Below are 20,530 nucleotides of genomic sequence, written 5' to 3'. Positions count from 1 at the left end.
TAAGACTGCCAAAATCACTGAAGAATTTATACATATAGGCTACGTCTACACTGGCATGATTTTCCGGAAATGCTTTTAACGGAAAAATTTTCCGTTAAAAGCATTTTCGGAAAAGCGCGTCTAGATTGGCAGGATGCTTTTCCGGAAAAGCTCTTTTTCCGGAAAAGCGTCCGTGGCCAATCTAGACACGCTTTTCCGCAAAAAAGCCCCGATCGTCATTTTCGCACTTCAGTATTTGCTTAACTTTAAATAATGGAACTTTAGCATAATGAGTAAAAGTTCCCCTAAATAGAAATGTCTTCTTGGTTCAGAGTCCCAGATGCTCAATAAAAATAAATATATTAAAAGCTCTTCTCTTCATAATAGGCCCACTTATATCCTATAGCATGTTCTTGCAGCTCCTACTAACTTTAAAAGAAATTGCTTGTGTGCGTGTGAAAGTGAGCCCAAGCACAACAGAGGGGGCAATCTGACTCATTTGGCTTGAAAAATGTTCATTACAACAAAAAAACAAAAACAAACAAACAAAAAAGATGGAGAGAAAAGAAAAGTTGGCAAAATCCCTCCACGTTGTTCCATTTTGTGTCGCTGTGGGTCACATTAACTCCTAGACAGCCCTGAGTGGATTGTTTCTGTACCACATTCTCAGTGAGTTTCTAAGCTTCTTCTACAAATAACTGCAAAGATGACGTTGCTTCCACCAAATATAAAGACAGTCACAACTGCTGCAGAAAGCAGCAGTTAATTCAGAGCATAACAACAGAAATACAAGCACTATAATCATATCCTTTACCTGTACTGCATTTGGACGAACTGCACACAACTGCTGCTCACACAAAAGCCCTTAAACTTGAAGTACTGTTCTTAAACAAAAAAACACCAACCAAAAAAACCGCTCTTCTATTAAATCCTCTGCAGTTCCCCGTACTTGTGATAGGTGGTGCATTGGGTTCACTTTCAAAGAATGATAAAGCTATTTTAAGGCCTTTTAAGGGCAAAACATTGTTTTAATCATACATAAAATAAGGATTTACAAGAGAACATTAGAAAAATATAATCTTTACTTTTCTACTTGCTCATTTTTTATCTATGTAAGTGACCCGAAGAAAATCTTTAATCAAAATACAGCATTTCTTTTCTTTAGCTGTTTGGATGAGTTTGGCTAATACTGGTGATCAAGAAAGAGGGGCTAACAGAACTAAATCTGACCCTAACCAGGCCTAACAGATGAGTTTTCTTACACAAAAAGACACAGAGAAAAATTACTAATCTGCAATACTGTTACAATTCCAGTCTTCTGCTTGTTTCAGTAATTACAATTAACACAATAGCTCTGTGATGCACAGCTGCTATCCAATTTCCCAGACTCCAACTTGCTTTGACTCAAGAGGGTTCCAAACACAGGAGAGGTTAATGAATAAACCAGTTTCACATCCAATACCCAGTGGCACCAGTTTTATATTGGAATTATGTAGACTGCAGCTTTTAAAAAGGTTTTCCTCAATAAAGGAAAACTCACCGACGTTCCTAACACTCAGTCACAGGTTTTAACACAAGATTGTCCTTCTTCCTAATACAACACAGCCTGCAGCAACAATACTTTACCTTCAAATAGAGAGTAGGGTCGGTCAGGAATACGACATCCATGTGCACCATACTCTAAACACCACTCTGCAAACTGTGCAACAGGCAGAAAAAGGAAAACAGAGTGAATTAAAGTGTGTATGTATACAGATGCAAGCTTGAACAGACTTCTTTTAATGTATAGAAAATGCAATGAGGCTCAATCAGAGAAACAAACTGCAATCAGTATCGAAGATTAAATTGTCCTACCCCAACTAGGATAAGACTTCAATTACTTTTCAGGAACCTAGAAATGCAGATTAACTGAAATCTACTACATGGTACTATAGTTCAATTAGCAGGGTGGAATTTATTTACTCTTCTTCTTGAACATCTTGGGCGGGGGAGGGGGATAAAAAATGCTGCAACAATATATTCTTATGTCAATTTCAAGGGCAAGCAAAGGATGCACCACAATGGCAACAATTTCTCCCTCTCCTTGCGGTCACAAGTAATGCCCATTAATCACATTTCTGTTTCCTTACATTGCTCACCACTTCAATTTAGAATATTCAATATACAAGTCCCATATTTCATTCACTCTGACCATTATGGAAAAATCACTGTAAATACAGTTGGATCATTAAGACTATCAATCTCGTTTTCAACAAGTTTCTATCTTCTACCTCAACTGGACAGAAAACACTCCTGAAAATAGTGTCCTTTTCCCAATATGCTTAAGTTAGTATACTTTGTACAGGGAATGCTGCAAGTACTTGGCTAACATTAGTTATTTGCAAAAGATTTTTAACAGCAACAACAGTTTCAAAGCTCTTTTATGGGCCTCTCAGAAGAAATGTATGTGGCCCCACCTATTCCCCTGTTCTTTCCTTGAGCTTATTAAAATCTTTGTTTTTCTAAAATGTTTCAGCTTGGAGTCATCCTCTATTACTGGAACACTTCTGCAAAGCATCTATCTATTTAAACAAATTTCCTCTGTAATTTGAACAGGCTTACAGAGAATAGCTTCTCCTTCTCAGAAGAGGTCACCATTGCACCATTTGTACTAGATTCTAGCTATAGGATTTTGTTGTTGTCGTCATTTGGTTCTACTGCACCCACGACAAACAGCCACAAGACTAGACCAAGAATCAATTCAATCAGAAGCAAAAAGAAAGTTTCCCCTCCTCCCTCGCACACATTCCTGAAAAATAACTCTGTCACTTAGTGAGAGGAAGGGGATGCTTTTAGAAGAGACAAAGTGTTAATACTCAGCTCAAATAATTTTTAGGCCCAATTCTGCCGTCCTCAGTTAAACAGGTGTGACTCCCACCAAAGTCTACAAATCTCCCTGTAATGGAAAGCAGAGCTGGACTTCAGTCTGCAAAGTGTTTCTAACCTTTTAATGAATTTCATGGCATCCATAAATGGCAAAGTATACTTCATATTCTGGGAATTGAAGCAGAGGTTAAGTGAGTTGCTCAAAGCTTCTGAAGGGAATTGGTATCAGAACTGGATTATAATTCAAAAGTTCCTAGCTCCAAGTCAGAGGTATAGGGGAATGGAGAAGAAAACCAGGCAGGCTCGTTCATCAAGAAAGCAGTTTAGGCTGCCATCTAGTTTCCATTCATATAGACACGCAGTTCTAAAGAAATCCTTTCTGATTTCAAAAATTGCATTTGTGCTAAAAATGCTTTTACCCTCACTTTCTGTTTCCTGCTGCTAATTAGGTGACTGAAGAGGCAGGGACAGACTCTACCTCTGCTAACTACTTAGTCTTTCCATTTATATGGGTACAGTTTTATTCTGCAGGAAAAAAAAATCAACCATCCCGGATACACACAACCTAGAAGCTCAAAGGCATCCACTGGAAGGCAAGTTTATTCAACTAATGGGAAAATCTATTGCATGCCCAACAAAAATACATTAAATAACTGTATTATTTGAAAAGCCAGAAAACTGAAGCATTCAGGCAAGGGATCTCTCTCTGACTTGATAAGTCTCAACCCCTGCTGTCCTCCAAGTCCCTCTTATCAGTGTACGAAATAGCCTAAAAGAAGCTTTGCTGTTATCAAGGATTCTTGGGTGGTTTTTCTATCTTCAGCCTCATGCTTTCAGTGTGATCTGATACTATAGTGATAGGACTCATCCAATTATCTAGATAGGTAGGTGTAGGTACCTATACTGCACATCTTGCTGCATAAAGGAAAAAACTTTAAACAGTGCCGTAGCACTTCTGAAAGTCTCTCCCTTAAAGATTTAAGACTGCATCAGAACAGTGAAAACTCCAGACCCCAAAGTGTCTGTAATATATTACCATTCATTACAATCCTGTCCCCCCACAAAGGGCATATGACAAAACTTAAACTGATTAAAAGAGGAGGCTGGTCCAGGATAAGGGAACTAGCCTGTGAGTGGGAGACATGGGTCTGACATCTTGTATGGCCTTGGATAAGCCAGTCTCCCTGTGCTTCAGTTCCCCATCTGTAATAGCACATGGATCCATCTGTAATGGATTAATAGCACCTCCCTAACTCACAGGTGCTGTGAGGATAAAGATAAATTAGAATTCAACACGGTACTATGGATGTTAAAATGTGTTTATTTAGGTAAATGTGTAACTGCTGAAGAATACAGGGGTTACACCGGGGTGGGCAATAATTTTTGGTGGGGGGCCACTCCAAGATTTTGGAAAGTGGTCAAAGACCACACTTTTCTGGGGATTGGGTGCGGGGTCTAGGATGGAGGTTGGGCACAGAAGAGTGCATAGGATAGAGGACTGGGGGGGCAGGAAATAGTGTGAGGTCTGAGTTTGGCAAAGGAGGGGGTTGTGACCCGGGTCAGGGGATAGGGGTGTAGGGTCCGGGAAGGGGCATGGGTGCAGGAGAGGATCCTGGCCTGGGAAAAGGGCACGGGGAGGAGGTGCAAAGTCTGGGAGGGAGCTGTGACCGGGAAAAAGGGGGTGCAGACTGCAGGTGGTGACTTGGGGCAGGGGAATGGGGTGCAAGGTCTGGGAGAGTGTTTGGGTGCAGGAGAGGATTTGGGCCTGGCGGAGGGCGGTAGAAGGGGGTACAGGACCTGGGAGGGAGTTGTGACCAGTGGCAGGGGGTGCAGAGGGTTTGGATGGTGACCTGGGGAAGGGAGTTAGGGTGCAGGAGGTGCTGGGGTGCCAGAGGCAGGCTCTGGCTGGGAGACACTTACCTAAGCCTGCAGCACCCCCAAGGCAGGCTGGGCTCTCTGCCTGCTGCAGCCCCAGATCACTTGAAACTGCAGGCTGCTCTCTCCATGTAGGAGAGGGAAAAGGCTTGCTGCTGCCCCCATCTCCCAGGCCAATCTCTCAGCTCCTATTGGTTGGTTGTTTCCAGCCAACAGGAGCGGAGAGACTGGCTGAGGTCAGTTCCTATTGGCCAGCTGTTTCTGGCCACTAGGCACTGAGGAATGGGCTGGGGGCAGGAGATTTCACGAAGCTCCTGCCTGCGAGCAGAGGGGCAGGGAATGAACTTTAAACGGTGCAGCTGTGTGCCGGGGGGCCCAGCAGGGTGGTCCGCGAGCCAGATCCGGTGGCTTGGCGGGCCAGATCCAGCCCCCTGGCTGTATTTTACCCAGCCCCAGGTTACACGTTTATGGGCTCCGGGTGCATATTTCTGTGTGTGTGCGGGTGGGGGCAGGCAGCTCTTTCGTATGGTTCTATTTTTAGAGTAAGTATCTTTTCAGGCCACTCCTATTTCTGATTTAAAATACTACAGGTTGGACCTCTCTGTCTGGAACCCTTGGGACCTGACCTGTCCCAAATGAGGGATTTTACTGGACTGGGGAGGTCACTTCTGGCTCCTCTGGCAGTGGCCCCCTCACCCAGCTCCACTTCTGGCCCAGCCTCCTGGCCAACTCCCTCCCTGCCAGCCCCACCATACTTCTGGACGCCCTGCCACCAGCCCCGCTTGACTCCCACGACAGGGCTACCAGCCTGCCTGCAGCCAGCCTGGCTGGGAACCCAACACCAACAGGGCTCCTGCCTCCAGCCCTCCACCACGACACTGTGGTCCAGGAACATTTGTGGTCACTGATTTTGTCAGACCAGACACTCCCAGTTTAGAGAGGTTCAACCTGTACCTACATTTTGAGAATTTAAAAAAAGTTACAGAAATATTATTCCTTTTTATTCTCTTAGGGTATATGACTTTTGCGATCACACAGAAATTCATACAAGACTGTAGCCAGCAGAGAAGAAGCGATACAGTAAATCCCACCTTGCAAGCCCGGTAGAGGTACTTTTTGTCCTCAGTTATGTGATAGAGAGATAAGAAGGAGTAGCCATTGCCAGCAGTCCCGTGGCAGATTCCATACCCTTTCCTCAGCAAACCTCTCTGCCAGATGACATCACTGCAGTCCATGGCATCCTTCAAATATTTATCCTCTTTAAAGGTCTATGGAATAAGAAAACACTCACATTCAACCAACCTACTCACCAAGAGAGAAAGGGGTAAAGGGCAAGTTTCATCCACTCTCTAGCTATTTATAATCCACCCATCACAGCGATAAATTTCCCCCTCTCAGCAAACTGCTTTCCCTTCTGTGCATGAGAAAAAGGAAATTAAGACAACTTTATGAATATGAAAACATGACCAAAAGAAAACACAAGATTGGTATCTTCAATTCTATATTCTCTCCAAAGCATTTCTCTCTCTTTCCCTTTTTCTTTTAAACTACTCCCATGTCCAAGTTGTGACATTGGCGCCAATACTCTTGCTCCTCATGAGGAGTAAGAGAAGATGACAGGAGCATTTGCTCTCGTCAACCTTCTGCTGTATGGACAGCACAGAAATGCAATTTAAGGTATGTCAGCTCCAGACATGTAATTAACGTAGCTGGAGTTGCATATCTTAATTCAACCTTCTGTTGTAGTGCAGACCAAGCCTCGGAGATTTATAAAGCCTTGATATGACAGCGGTTGTCATTAAACAAGAACAATCAATATAAGGAGTTTTTTATAAATAATTTCGTAAGCTTTGTAAAATACGATCAAAGGGGCAGAGAAAACGTCTCATTATCTGAACAGCTTCTCTTTCAACACATGAGGACAATCCAGTTTTGTGACTTAATTTGAAGGCTGGATGATTGGTTCTAGTTTCGAAGGAGTTACTCACCGTTACCTAAATCCCTCATATGGCAAAGCAAGGAGGATGATCTATGGACTATCGCTTCAATTACTTTTTTATATTGCTATTTAAGAAAGGAGACTGAAAAGTAAAAAGAAGCTGATCGTGTGACATGAACCTCTTAAAAAGGCAGGACCAAAGAAGAGCCTGCCAATGAAAAATGTTCCTGACTCTCTCAACTCCTCAACATTTTGTGCTGAGAAAGCATCACTTTGGAAAGAGAAAAATGAGTTTCTGCAATGACCAGTCACCTTTCCTTTCAAACTCCACAGCACATGCTCCTATGGTTGCTGTTGCATTCAGCAACACTGTAGGAGGTTTACAGTTCAAATTTCAGGAAGCAGTGCACATTAATTATTCTGATAGCTATGAATGCTTTTCATCAGTAGACTCAGAGACCAACCAGAGAACCTGCCAAGAAGGCTTGTCAAGAACAGGAATCAATTTGCATAAATTTAATTAAACTGCTCGCTTACTAATGTTCTGTGACTCAGAGCTCCAGAATCTGAAAACAACAGCAGAACCAGTGAGGATACATTGGAACAAAGACGAGGCGAGTGCTAAATTACAGTGATAGGATACAGGCACCTGGGATATTTGTTCTGACATCAGCAGTAAGTACTAGATCTTAATAATACTACAATCATTAAAGTAAAAGGTGGTTGAGAGTGATTTCTAAAATCTAAGGCACCTTTACCTTTTGGAATAAAAACTCAAAAATCATAGGTCAATATTTTAAAACTAGGAGCCTAAAGTTGGGTTCCAAAATAAATGGCCCAATTTCCAGGAGGGCTGAGCCCTCAGCAGCTACCATTAACTTCCAGTCTCTGTTTTTCTTTACCCTTTCTATAATATAGTGACTTAGTAAGTGGCTTGATCTGCAGATTTTAAGAGCCTAACCATACAGACCAAGATTTAAAAACTAGAAGCCTAAAGATCAGAAATCACCTCTGTAGACGTACGAATGCATGAGGATGTGTGAGCAAGGGTAGAAGAGAATGACTTACCTTATAAGCTTGCATAAGCATGTGGATGACTCCCGGTGCACCATGGCACCAATGGACTAGTCTATCAGTTTCATTGCTCAATGATGATGGATAGTTCCCAGATCTGAATTTTTTATGACGGACATAGTCAATGCTTGGCTTCACCATCTCTGTCAGGGTCTCCTGATCCACATTTGAAACTGGCTAAGAACAAAACAATCACTCACTAAAACACAATTCTTTATTTTGTTTTGCATACACAAACATGCATAGGTACTGACTTTGACGTGCATATTTCAAAGCTCTTTATGAGCATTTCAGTCATTTACCCTCACAATATCCTTATGAGAAGGTGACTTACATCAAGAGGATCCAGTCTGACTGTGACAGAACTAGAATAGAAAACTCCTAGACCTTTATCAATGCTTTACACTAAAAGAGAGCACTTAAGGAGGAAAGTGGTTTGGTTATCTATAGCATACTCTCAGATAAAAGCAACCTAAACCCTATGTGGTTTTAAAACAATGGCCTAACTTTATGCAATATAAACCTGGCATGATTCTCCCAGCTGAGGTGTCCCTACTGCTGTGGCCAATGACCCATCTGTCTAAATGTTAATGAAGGTGAAGTATTTTCAGCATAAAGCTTCTTAAACCCATGGACAGCTGAAGAAAGTAAATTAAACTGAGTGACAGGATCTAACACAGGCAGCCCAACAGTTGGTTGGGAAAAATCACATCCAGAAAACAGACATTAAGGACCAGATTTACCATATTTATTTAGGTGCCTAATGATGCAGAGAAGTGCTTTTGAAAATCCTAGTAGGTGCATTTGTGAATCTAAAGGCACCTAAATAACTTTGAAAAATCTGACCTGAGGAATTCTATTCTTCTCCTACATACTCCCCAGGACTCCACATTAAATTTAATAGGATTTACATTCTTGCCAGAGAGGAAAACATACACACTGAGTTACATGCCTACTGCTAGGTGAAGTCCGGAAAGTAGTTAAGTATAAAGGTACTGGTAAGTACATTGTGGGGTTTCCAGGTGTTCCTCATTAATATTCATCAAAATAAGGCTTTATTGTTTTCCAAGCCCACATGATCTCTGAAATTCCTGAAAGCCTCCTGGGTAGATGGGACCCAATAACTCAGCCAGTGACAGGAACCTCCTAATTCTTTTTAAATTATTGCTCAGTGTGCTCAATTTTATTACAGTGCTTCTGTAGACCTGCATTTCATAGGGCAACACCCTCCTGCAATTCACACACCTAGAGCCAAAGGAGAAGACTTTAAACATCTACAGCTTTCAAATACGTTCACTTTGAAACTGCAATATCTATTCACCGTGTTTTTCTTCTTACAGCCAACAAGGAATGCTTACTTTGCTGGCCTACAGTCCACTACTATGCTATCAGTAGGCATTATTGTTTTCCTGTTAATCGCAGGTACTCACATAAATCCATCAGCTCTCCATAAAAGCACAAAAATGTGGAGCTGGAAGGGACCTCAAGAGGTCATCTAGTTCAGTCCAGATAAGTTTTCACCCTTGGCCCAAACAACACACAGCTGTGGCCTATGTGATAACCTCAGGGCTATCACTAGGGCCTGGAGGGAAGGTCCCCTGCCCTAAGCACAGAGCCAGCAAGGGAGTACCAATTCGGACCCAGTGGTGTGTCAGACCCCTCCCAGCAGGATTGGACCCAGCAGCATCAGCAGGAGGCCATGATGCTCAGTGCTCCAATCCCAGGATTGAACATCCAGTGATCCGTCTGAAGCAGGCTCCCTAGAACTAGGACTACAGTCACAGGTGGGCAAGGCAGCAGAGGTGGGAGACCAGTGTACTGGCAGAACCCCAAAGGGGCTCTGCATAAGCTTATCAGGTAATCAATTATTCACTTTCCCCCTCCCCTTGCTGCCTCTCTGAGAGGCAGCGGGGTGAGGAGGGGAGAACAGGAGCTGGTGTTGGGGAAAGCTGGCTTAAAATCCGGTTCCCCCCAGCACTGGCTCCATGGTGCTGCCAGCCGCCCCCCACTCCCTCTATCAGAGGCAGCAGGGGAGGGATAGGGAGGCTGCTACAAAACAGCCTCTGCCTGCGGCCAGCCTTGTCCACCATACACAGAGGCTGTTCCGGCAGCAACCCCAGTTTGCTGTGGACAAGGTTGGACACTGCCAATAGGGGCTGATGGACTCAGCACCAGCTAGGACCAAGCAGTTCTGGCTTGCACTGGTCCAGGACACTGCGTCTCTGCATTTTAAATGTAGTAAGAGCCCAACAGCTCTTACTACATTTAAAATGCAGAACCGCAGCACAGGTGGCTCCGGGAGCTGGCACGGCCTTGGACTGCTCAGTCCCGGCTCAAGCTGGCTCCTGGAGCTACCCTGGCTGTGGCTCTCCACAGTGGTCCTTATTGACTCATCGTGTAATCGATACAAATTCTATTGACTACACGATTAGTCAGATAACTGCAATTTAACACCCCTTATAGTAACACCACTTCATCAAGGGATACCTGCTATTCCAACTGACACACTTTTCGGTTGGGACAGCAGTGTTTATCATGGCAGCTTGGCTGGCAAAGCTCTGTCAACTAGAGGGCATTGTCTTTCCCCACCCCTGAACGACGTAACTATGCCGACAGAACTTTGTAGTACAGACCTGGCCTTAAATCATACGCTTTCTGAGATGGGCCATCTTTTTTGTTCTGTATTTGGACAGAACCAAGCAAAATAGGTCAATATAAATAATAGAGTAATTATTAAAGACACACACTTACTAATGAACTAAAAACTGTTAGATGGAGGGAAAGATGGAGGGAAAGAGTTTTATTTAATGATTAGAGGAGGGGACTTGGCCTTGAAATTCTTGGTTTAAAATCTCAGATCTGCCACTAGCTCACTGTTCTTAATATTGCTGTGCCTTGGCTCATCCACCTATAGTAATACTTACTAGAGATAGTAGTGGCTAGCCAGCTAACTGTTTAACTGAAAAGCAACTGCTTGTCAGTTAACAGTCCTGGTTAACCGCCCCACCCACCCACACAAGCTCTGCATTTAACACTCGGACTGGCATGCTGGCTCAGTTCCAACCCCTGGTCCTAGTTTTCCATGAAGAGTACTCGGGAGCCAGCTGACACCCCGTGCTGTTGCCTCTATATCAGAGGCAGCAGCGTGGGGTAGCAGCAGCAGTCCCCGTCTTTGGGGGGGCCCAAGCTCCCTGCGAACAAAGGCTGCTCTGTGGAATGCTGGAGTAGCCTCTGTCTGAGGAGGACTCGATTTTTAAAATCAGTTCCCCTTGCAGATTGGCTTCCGCCTGCAACCCCAAGCTGCTACCTCTGATATAGAGGCAGCAGTGCAGGGTGATAGGGGCTTCCTAGGAGTGGATCTGGAAGCGCACTGGTTGCTGGCCCTGCCCCCAGGCGCATCAAGTAATCATGCAAACACTAAGAAATGTACACAGTTAGTAAAACAGCCACTTTCTAACATCCCTAATACTTACTAACCTTGTCATGATGTTGTGAGGAACTGCTTGTAAAGGGCTAGTGTTCCTCAGATCACAGGTAGTATGTACATACAAAGTAGGATTAGAATAAAGAAAGAAATAAAACTCCTCCTAAGTTCTTGGCCAAAATGTACTCCTAGTACTGGCTAAATCCCACTTATCATCTTGTTCCTTCTGCAGGAAGTGACTGAACTTTGAGTCAACATTTAACAAACAGTGAAAAGGCATAAACCTAAAACTTTATAAATAACAGTTTTATAGTAATTGTCAAAGCAGCAGTCTTACAGAGGAAAAAATTACAGCACTGCCTAGATTTATAATGTGAGTAGATGCCACTTACAACCAGCAATACCACCTGAAACAGCAAAGAAAGAAGAAAGGGTAGGGAAGAGGTGGCAGTTTTCCTAAGGGAAAGGATGTTATTAGAGGGGCCAAACAGGACCAGGGAAGAAAAGATGAAGAAACTTCTTGGGAAAAAGTGTTTTCTTGAGGAGGTCAGAGAGAGGACACAGTAAATTAGATTACTCTTTAAGACTGAAAGGAAGCAAATTCCTTGCACTTTGGCTTGGGAAAAAGTGCTCTGCATGAACAAATAAGAATCTAGCTATTACTTGAGGCAAAACAGAGACTGCCAGCACCTTTGGAAATGAGAGAGGGGGATAAATTAGACTTTGCAGCCCAACAGCCGCCTTTGTACAATGACATTTGATAAAATTATTTCCAGATCTCATCACTAATATGAAGATGAGGCATAAACTGCCTGTATTCAAATGTCAGCTTCCCCTGAGAGTGACTGTGGGACTTGGGGAGGATGGCATCTGAGGGTCAGGAAAAAGGGAGAGTAAAGATGACAGCAAGTTGGTTAAGGGCAACAGGCAGGGCAGAGTTGTGGGCAACAACCCAAGGAAGTGGAGAACATCAGAATAAATCAAGCTAGAGATCAACAGAATGAAGGTGTTTTAGACAGTGTAGTTTTCTGGAATTTTGAGATAGTGGGAAATAAACTCAAACTGGTGGTTGGTGTAGGCAAGATCGCAGGCAGAACAGAGAAAGGGAGCATTTCTGCCAGGAAGATCAATGCCATGAAAAAGGAAAAGAGGCGAGATAAATGACAACTGAAGATTAAGATCCAAGAACTATGTTGGAAGAGTGACATGCACAATGAAGCCGTTAACAATGTTCATACATTACTGTGTTTTAGGGACCATTATTGTCAAGTGAGTGAAACTCTAACTACTGTTTGATACAAAAGAACCTTACCTTGGAACACTACTTTTCCTACCTGCATCAGCATGTAATAAATCCCAGCCATGCCATGGGCTGCTCCAACATACTGCTTCCTGTGCCATTGGTACAACAGAGGGCAGCGTTCAGCCTTGCGTTCCTCCTTTGACAAGTTTTTACCCGACTCAATAATGGCATCCACCACCTAATGTGGAAATAGAACACACCCTTGCCTTTAATATGGTTTTCTTTTTCTACAGAGGACTACTTTACAAAGAATTTTAAGACACAATACTAAAGAGAATGCATTAAAGAACTTGACATGATATACAAGTCTATCTCTGCCCTACCTCATGTCATATTTTCTTATCCCATTAAGCCATAGTTTTTTTTAATGTCAGGAAAACTATTTTTTTCCATACAGTAAAAAGCCCTAACCTTAATTCATGCCCCCTTGTGCATGTGTATTATAATATAGTCTTTAGTTACATAATCACTTTTTTTTTTCTAAAGGACCCCTGCCTCATTCAGTGCACAGGCTGAATCTGTGCTGAGATCAACAGGGTTGTGTAATGACAGAGGCTGTTGTGTATAGGTCACCTGCCTCATTTGTTGTAGAAGTTGGAAGGTGTACAGTGAATGAGGCATGGGATGCAAGAACAGGATGGATTTGAGGTAAAGACAGCTAAAAGTGATCCTAAAGAACTGTCCTCTAATCCTTAACTAAGACAACTTTAATTGGAAACCTTATTGATGTTCTTTTAACATTGCTTGTTTGGATGCAATTCCCTAAGGCTTTTTTAAAACAAAACTGGAGGGAGGCAGGGGCAGGATCAAAGAAACTCCATCATGTGGTAGTACCATACTGATATCCACATTGATCAGCTACAGATTTGGAATCTTTAGCTCCAACACACAGACCTCTGCCATTTGAACTATGGAGTAATGGATAGCAGCAGTTGTGTGAGGGATGTGACTCTTCATCGGTGGCTTGCAGACACGTTTCCTGACAACCAAGGAATGGTGAGACTCCGGAACACTCAGTTGCATTCCAAACTTTGGAGGGGTGTGATCTGTAGTGAGCACAAGCTTTTCTGGTAGGGGTACCAGGTAGACCCTGCCAAAAAAACGGACACCCTTGATCATGGGGATGGGGGGAGGGTGTTGCTGGCCAGAAGGAGGCCAGGTCAGGGTTAGGAGGAATGGGGAGGGGGAGAAGCAGAGCTGAGGAGGGTCAGGGGCCACAGCGCTGGACGGGAGGAGGGGGGGCAGAGGAAGGTGGGCGGGAAGCAGAGCTGGTGATGGGGGGAAGGAGGCGGGGAGTGCAGCCACTGATCGCAGCCGGAGTCCAAGGGGCCACGCCCCTGGCAGGCATTCCCTTGAGAGACAAGTTGCTAGTAGAAGCCGGGCCGGGATGGGCTAGGAGCCCTTCCCCCGCCCGGCTTCTGTACACAGCCAGAGGCTCCCAGCTGGGAGGTGGGGGCCGCGATTGGCGCTGGGAGCCTGTGGTTGCGTGCAGAAGCCGGGAGGGGGGAATCCCAGCCTCCCCTCCCCCACTTTTGCACGTGACCACAGGACTCCCAGTGCCAATCATGCCCTGCCTCCCAGTCGCTCCCCTGCCCCTGCCAGGCTTCCGTCTGGCACCCAGCTGGGAATTCAGAAAATACTGGACACTGCACATGTCCGGTATTTTCTGAATTTTTCTACCAGAAAAAAGGGCGCAAGTACTGGACTGTCCAGTAGAAAACCGGACACCTGGCAACCCTATATTCTGGCAATTCCCCAGCCCCTCTTCAGAACGTCCCCTTCTGCTCCATCCCCTCCAAGTAGGCCTCTTCCCCACCCTTGGTTCCATATTCAGTCCCAGACTACTTGCCAATGAGTCCCAATTCCCCCTCCTCTTTCCTTAGCTGATAGGTCTGTCTCTCTCCCTTACTGAGGCCTCTAGTCTACCCACACACATGTTCCCAATGGCTTTCAGTCCCGATCTCCTTCACTGGGCTCTCCACCAATTTCAGAGTCTTACCATCTCCCTCCCTCCCACCCCCAAGTAATCACCAACCAGTCCTAGTTCTCACCATATTTTTCAACTTCTCAGCACGTCTCTCCTCCAGCCAACTTTTCTTTCCCACTGGTTCTTAGTCCCAGCTCTTGCCTCAGTCTCAGCCTCTCCCACACATACTGACCCTCAAATTTTCACAGGAACTACAAAGGGCAACAAAGGCCTCTCCACATGCCAAATTTCAAGTCCCAGCTCCAAAGCATGGAGGAACTAGAGCTTTTAAAGTATAGATGAGAATTCTTTGGTGCACGTTTCAGCTCAATTGGTTAAAGTCTGACAGCAACTGAAAAACAGGCTTACAATGGGAAGTGTCAGGCAATCTTAATGGGAAGTGCTTCCAGCCCCACCATATAATTAAGGTTTAGTTTAAAGGTATAACATTTTACAAATTGAGTTGTATACTTAAGTACAGATTTTTTTCTGTAAAAGAATTCACACATTTTATATCCTCTTTCCTTTCATTGCATCTAGCTTTACTACTATATATGTGAACTATTATACAAAAAGTTAGACTGACAAGTGAAGTCCTTCCCAGGCAAGTGCTAAACAGAGAGGACCTGTTTCTGACCTCATGCTGGTATAAGTTAGGTGTAACTCTACTGAAGTAATAGCAGGGTAAATAAAAGCAGAATCAGGTCCCAAGTGTTTTTCCCCACTAAACTACTCCAGGAAGTCTTTATTTTTCAGGTTAGAAGGAAGTCTGCTTCATATTTTCTTTCCTATATTTTAAGTGAAGAAATATATATGGTTCAGCCTTAAAGACACTGTAGTACCTGAGAATACAAAGTGTCCTCCTACCTCTTTAACAATAGACTGTGGTACAGTGTCCGGACCAATTTCTGTATTCAAATAGAGCAAAGCATACAAGTAACCTGCTCTGCCATAAAGAAGCTCATCTGGAAGTTCAGAGTCTGTGCTTATAATGGTTCTCTGGAGCTGCAACAACCTGGATCAAAAAAAAAAAAAAAAACAGAAAGGAAAAGAAAAACTGTACCTTCTTCTTAGGACATCCTGAATTCTCCTTCTGTGTACACTATGCCACCCAATGCAATCAACTGGTAATGAGAGCTTGCTAAAAATGCCTCACGTATTTTGTTTTTGGCTCAGGGAATGTAATCAAAACAGACTTTTTTTTTTACACCTTTCTTTGGTGGCAGTTGTTGATGACTTAATAATAACTCTTTATACAATAAAAGCATTTTTCATCTGCAGATCCCAAACTGAAGGCAGGGAAGTGTTATAGCCCCACATCAGATGGGGAGACTGAGGTTCATAACCTTTAAGTGACTTGCCCAAGGCCACAACACAAGACAGTGGTAGGCTTAGAAACAGAACCCAAAGTCTCCACACTCCTAGCTCTGTGCCCAATCCACTAGCCCTTTGCTGCCCTAAAATCAGTTTCTCCAGCTGCTGCACTTAAGATAGCTTCATTATTATGAAAAATTTACATTTCTACAGTCCCCCTCACCAGTGGATCTCAAAACCCCTGACAAAGAACAATTCACCTTACAATACCCTTGGGAGTAGACAAGTATTAGATGGCAAACTGAGGCCCCAAAAGCAACTTGCCAGAGGTCATGTGTCAAAATAGGAGAGATGGGAATATAACCCAGGAGATTTTACTGGCTCCGATTTGGGAATAACATTTACAGTTACCAGACAACTAGACCTTTGACACTGTAAAATCCCAACTTAAATATTACTGGTGACTACTGTATAATAATTTATGTAAGGATTGTTTAGAATTTCAAACAGCCATCCATTGAAAGGCCAAATTGGGAAACCCATAGTAAAAAGCTGGTGGTAATTTTGCCTGAAGGATCTCAGGGTTTGGCTCATGAGTTTAGGTGAAAAATGCAGCATCAAACCATTGTCAAGGACTTGCTATTTTACCGAAGAGCTTGTTTGACTTTCGGGATTATATAGGTGGCAAGACTGACAGCCCTAGGGGGTGAAGCCTGCAATGCACATGCATGGACACGCATGAACGCGCACACACACAATGTACAGCGTGGGAGGCAGTAGCAGTAGTCTCAATTCTGAAATGGCAGACGGTGAATCATTTTCCATGCCATTTCAATCCTGTCCTCTCTACTGAACTGCCGAGAAAGTGTCAGTTTAAACTGTGTGCGTACACATGTGGGTGTAATTTAAATTTGAACTTGTGTCCTCTGGGTTTAGACCAAAAACTCAATTCACATAGTCATAGTTGCTAAGAGTCTATGCTGCATCTGAATCAGTGACTTGAAAGGCTCTTGCTTGATCTCACTACTAACCCTCTGAACAACCCATTTGCAAAAAGCTTTAATACCCTTTGATGTATTTGTGAATAAAGCTACCAGAATTAAGATTCATAGTAAAAAAAAATTTTAATTGAAAATTCTACATTTGAGCAAGAACATTTCTTCGGATCACATCTCAGAGCGACGAGGAAAGGCAAAACAAAATCCATGAATAGTCGCTTTATTCAGACTGTACCAATCACTTGGGTATTTGAGTATCAGAAGGGTAGCCGTGTTAGTCTGGATCTGCAAAAGCGACAAGGAGTCCTGTAGCACCTTATAGACTAACAGTTGTATTGGAGCATAAGCTTTCGTGGGCAAAGACCCACTTCGTCAGACTACATGCATCTGATGAAGTGGGTCTTTGCCCACGAAAGCTTATGCTCCAATACATCTGTTAGTCTATAAGGTGCTACAGGATTCCTTGTCACTTTGGGGTATTTGAGTGTATCTACACCTTTTTAAAAAAGTAACAAACACTGAAATCTAATTAGATCTTGAATCTTCCTCCGGAAGAGAATTCTCACGCAAAGGCTAATTAGAAAAGCAACTGCTCTTAATCTTCTTCCATGAAGACTATTTTCATGCTGTGTGAAAACAACAACACTACAATTGTATCCAGAACGGTATCTGACACTGAGATTTATTCTGACATATGAGCTGTTGTTGTTTTTTAAAAAAACCCACAAAAACAGATAGTCATATCAAAGCGACTGCAGAGATTAATCTCGTTGAGATCCTGGATTAGAAAGAAACTGATTAAACTTCTAAATATAAAACTACTGGATATGCCAAAGTGGAACCAGTCCTCAAGAGTTAATCTGCACATTCTAGCGCAGTAATGCGTGCAGGCAGAATGCTAACAGGTGCAGTTGTGGTATAGATTGGAAATTGCATCGCACACTGGTTGTTATAACCCTCATTGGGACATCAGCTGCATAGAAGCAGGGATTGAAAAAGCCTCCAAAAAAACCTCTGGATCAGAATATGATTTCACAGGACACAGATATAAAAATAATGCAGCTCTTGGACAGAAATCAAGAGTGCCTTTCCCAAGTCAGCCTTTAAATGTTGAGGTGCTAATGTAATTAGGGATGTAATAGTATGGCCAATTAACCGATAAGCAAAAGCTTATCGGTTGATGCTACAGACTGCACGCATCCCCCCTCCGCCACCTGCCAGTACATTTTTTAGCAGGCTGGCCAGCAGCCCAGCTCAGTCCCAGCTCTTGCCGGGTCCAGGACCTACCCCACTGCAATGCTGCATAATAAGTGTATTAGGAGCCACGCGGGCAGGCAGCCCAGTTCAGTTCCGGCTCGTGCTGGGTACGGGAACTCAGCCCCTCCTAGGGACAAGGGCTGCTGCCACCCTGCGCTGCTTCCTGTGTATCAGAGGCAGCAGCATAAGGCAACAGGCAGCTGGTCCGCAAGGGGAGCTGGTTTTTAAACTGCCTCCCCTTCTGGACCAGCCTGGCACTCTGCGCTGCTGCCTCTGATACAGAGGCAACAGCATAGAGTAGCAGGGGGCTCCTTGACAGTGGGGCTACAGCGCAATGACTTCTGGCCCCACCCCCGGGGACTGTAGAATAGCTGACTGACTGATAAGAAGAATTCATGAGGTTAATCAACCATTCAATTAACTGATATTTAACATCCCTAATTGTAATATGAAAACTCCAGCAGTCACTTAGTAAAGTACTGGTCTTTGATCATATACAAAGGGCTCCTGAGTAAATTTACAGCTTTTTCCACTATCATCAGATACCTACTTTGTGATACACTCCTTAGACTCACTGTCAATCTTCAGTTTGTGGTACACTACTGCTCCGACTGCCAAGGGTCCAGCATCACCACAGAGAAAAGTAACCCTTCGGCCACTCAGATTACGAAGTATTCTCTTCACATAATCCAGGGATCGCTGCAAGTACTTCTGGTCTTCTGTGACTCGGTGTAGTTGTAGGTATAAAAGGGCTATGCCTAGAACAGCCATAGACAGACAAACACAAAACAAGATGACATTTCCTTTTCTTTCCACTTAAATACCATTTTCCAATTACCTTTTTCTCCTTCTCTCTGAATCATTGCCCCAGAATGTTAGGAGATCCCTGTGCTGTTAATGAGATGTAAAGTCAAGGCTCTAGGGTCTGTCTCAGATCCGAAGGAGAGAGCAGAAGGCATTAAGTCCAGTATCTTGATTATGTTTCTATTTGGATAACTACAATGGCCTCAATTTAAAAAAGTGACTAGAAGTCAATTAGAGTCACCCAGTTTTCACAGCACTTTTGAAGAAATTAGGCCCTTTTAAGGCAGGGGGAATTTTAAGTTCAATACTCAAAAATTAACGACACCCAAAAAATCACTAGAGACTTAAAAAAAAAAAAAAGTAGGTCAATACACACACACACACACACACACACACACACACACACACACAGTATGAGGAAACGAATCCTCAATCCTTCATTGTGTGTGTAATTTGTTTTAAAGAGTGCCCTCTGATGCACTCTATGGCTATGATGAATTGTCAACTGTTCAGCTGTCAACTCTATACAAGACTTACATATATTCCACAGTCAGAGAATATAAAACAAGGATGATTAAGGTCCTTTAAATGCTACCGCTTTTTCCTCTGCTTGAAAGAAGTTTTCTATTGTAATAGCAACATTCCAGCATATGAAAGGTGTTGGGCTGCATTCCTTTTTGAATACAGAAAAAACCATTTAGACGAGCTAAAAACATTAGCCTGGGTGAAATTCAGAGCAAGACCCACGTAGACCTAAGGATGTTAAAATATCGGTTAATTTACTAGTCGAGCATTCAATGGAATTTCTATTGACTACTCGACTAGTCAATAGGCACTTCTGGATTCCTCCTTTGAAATGTACAAGAGCCCCTGTTGGGGCTCTTGTACATTTCAAAGTAGGAATGAGGAACTCCGTGTGCAGTCCGGGGCCAGTGGGAAGTTCCATTGATTCTGGGCTGCACGCCAGTGCCAGCTTTGAAATGTACAAGAATCTCCAGCGGGTGCTCTTGTGCATTTCAAAACAGAAGTGCCCTCATGGAACCCAGGGTCAGTGGGGGACTCCACGTTGCGCTGCCGATTTGAAATGCCATGCGGAGCCCGGAGTCAGTTGGGGACTCCTCAGCTGATCATGGGCTCCGCGAGGCATTTCCACGGAACCCAGGATCAGCTGGGGACTTCACAGCTGACCATGGGTTCCACACAGCATTTCCCCAGAAAGCATTTGCATTAGTCGACTAGTCCTTAACAACCTTACTTAGATCCCATAGGGAGGCTGCATTGAGAGAATACAGGTAACATGGCTGTGCAAGGGTGCCTGCATATCTCCTATCCATTATGGAAAGTTTATCCGTAGCATTCCTGATAGGAATGTGAAAGTGTAAACAGTTAACCGATAAGCCTGGGCTCACTGGTTAACCTTCACAGTTACACACAGCCCCTCACCCTTCTCTGCTGCCCCGATACAGAGAGAGAGCAGCACGGGGTGTGTGGAGAGGGGAGGTGGCAGGCCCCACATGTAAATGTGAAACGGATGAAATTTTCAGCAGTTACACATTTACCGGAATACACGCATTTTAACATCCCTAATCTCTGAACAAGCTGGCACGCAAGATCACAGTGAGGGTGAGCTGCAGAGCCACATTTACACTGATTCAGGGGCCTCAGTACCTCCATGCAGTTGATGCAGAGGGCCAGTGGCTATTATCTCAGTCCATGGGCTAGAACAGTAGCA

At 43.8% G+C, this 20,530-nt stretch overlaps 1 protein-coding gene across 2 annotated transcripts in view; it reads right to left on the bottom strand.

Annotated features, from left to right (window-relative positions):
* LANCL2 (LanC like glutathione S-transferase 2) overlaps window positions 1–20,530 on the bottom strand; it is a 64,812-nt gene that overhangs the window by 11,074 nt on the left and 33,208 nt on the right. For both annotated transcript variants that reach the window (XM_075921719.2, XM_075921720.2), the window contains exons 3-8: window positions 18,545–18,752; window positions 15,293–15,440; window positions 12,491–12,637; window positions 7,727–7,909; window positions 5,811–5,987; window positions 1,606–1,678 (exon numbers count right to left, since the gene is read on the bottom strand). In XM_075921719.2, the coding sequence (XP_075777834.1) occupies window positions 1,606–1,678; window positions 5,811–5,987; window positions 7,727–7,909; window positions 12,491–12,637; window positions 15,293–15,440; window positions 18,545–18,752 (936 nt within the window). The remainder of the gene's footprint in view (window positions 1–1,605; window positions 1,679–5,810; window positions 5,988–7,726; window positions 7,910–12,490; window positions 12,638–15,292; window positions 15,441–18,544; window positions 18,753–20,530) is intronic.

The sequence above is a fragment of the Pelodiscus sinensis genome, chromosome 2 (assembly GCF_052426305.1).
Source record: "Pelodiscus sinensis isolate ZL-2025 chromosome 2, ASM5242630v1, whole genome shotgun sequence".
NCBI lineage: Eukaryota > Metazoa > Chordata > Testudines > Trionychidae > Pelodiscus > Pelodiscus sinensis.
The sequence above is the reverse complement of the archived record's forward strand: the minus strand, read 5'-3'. Positions and strand labels throughout refer to the sequence as shown.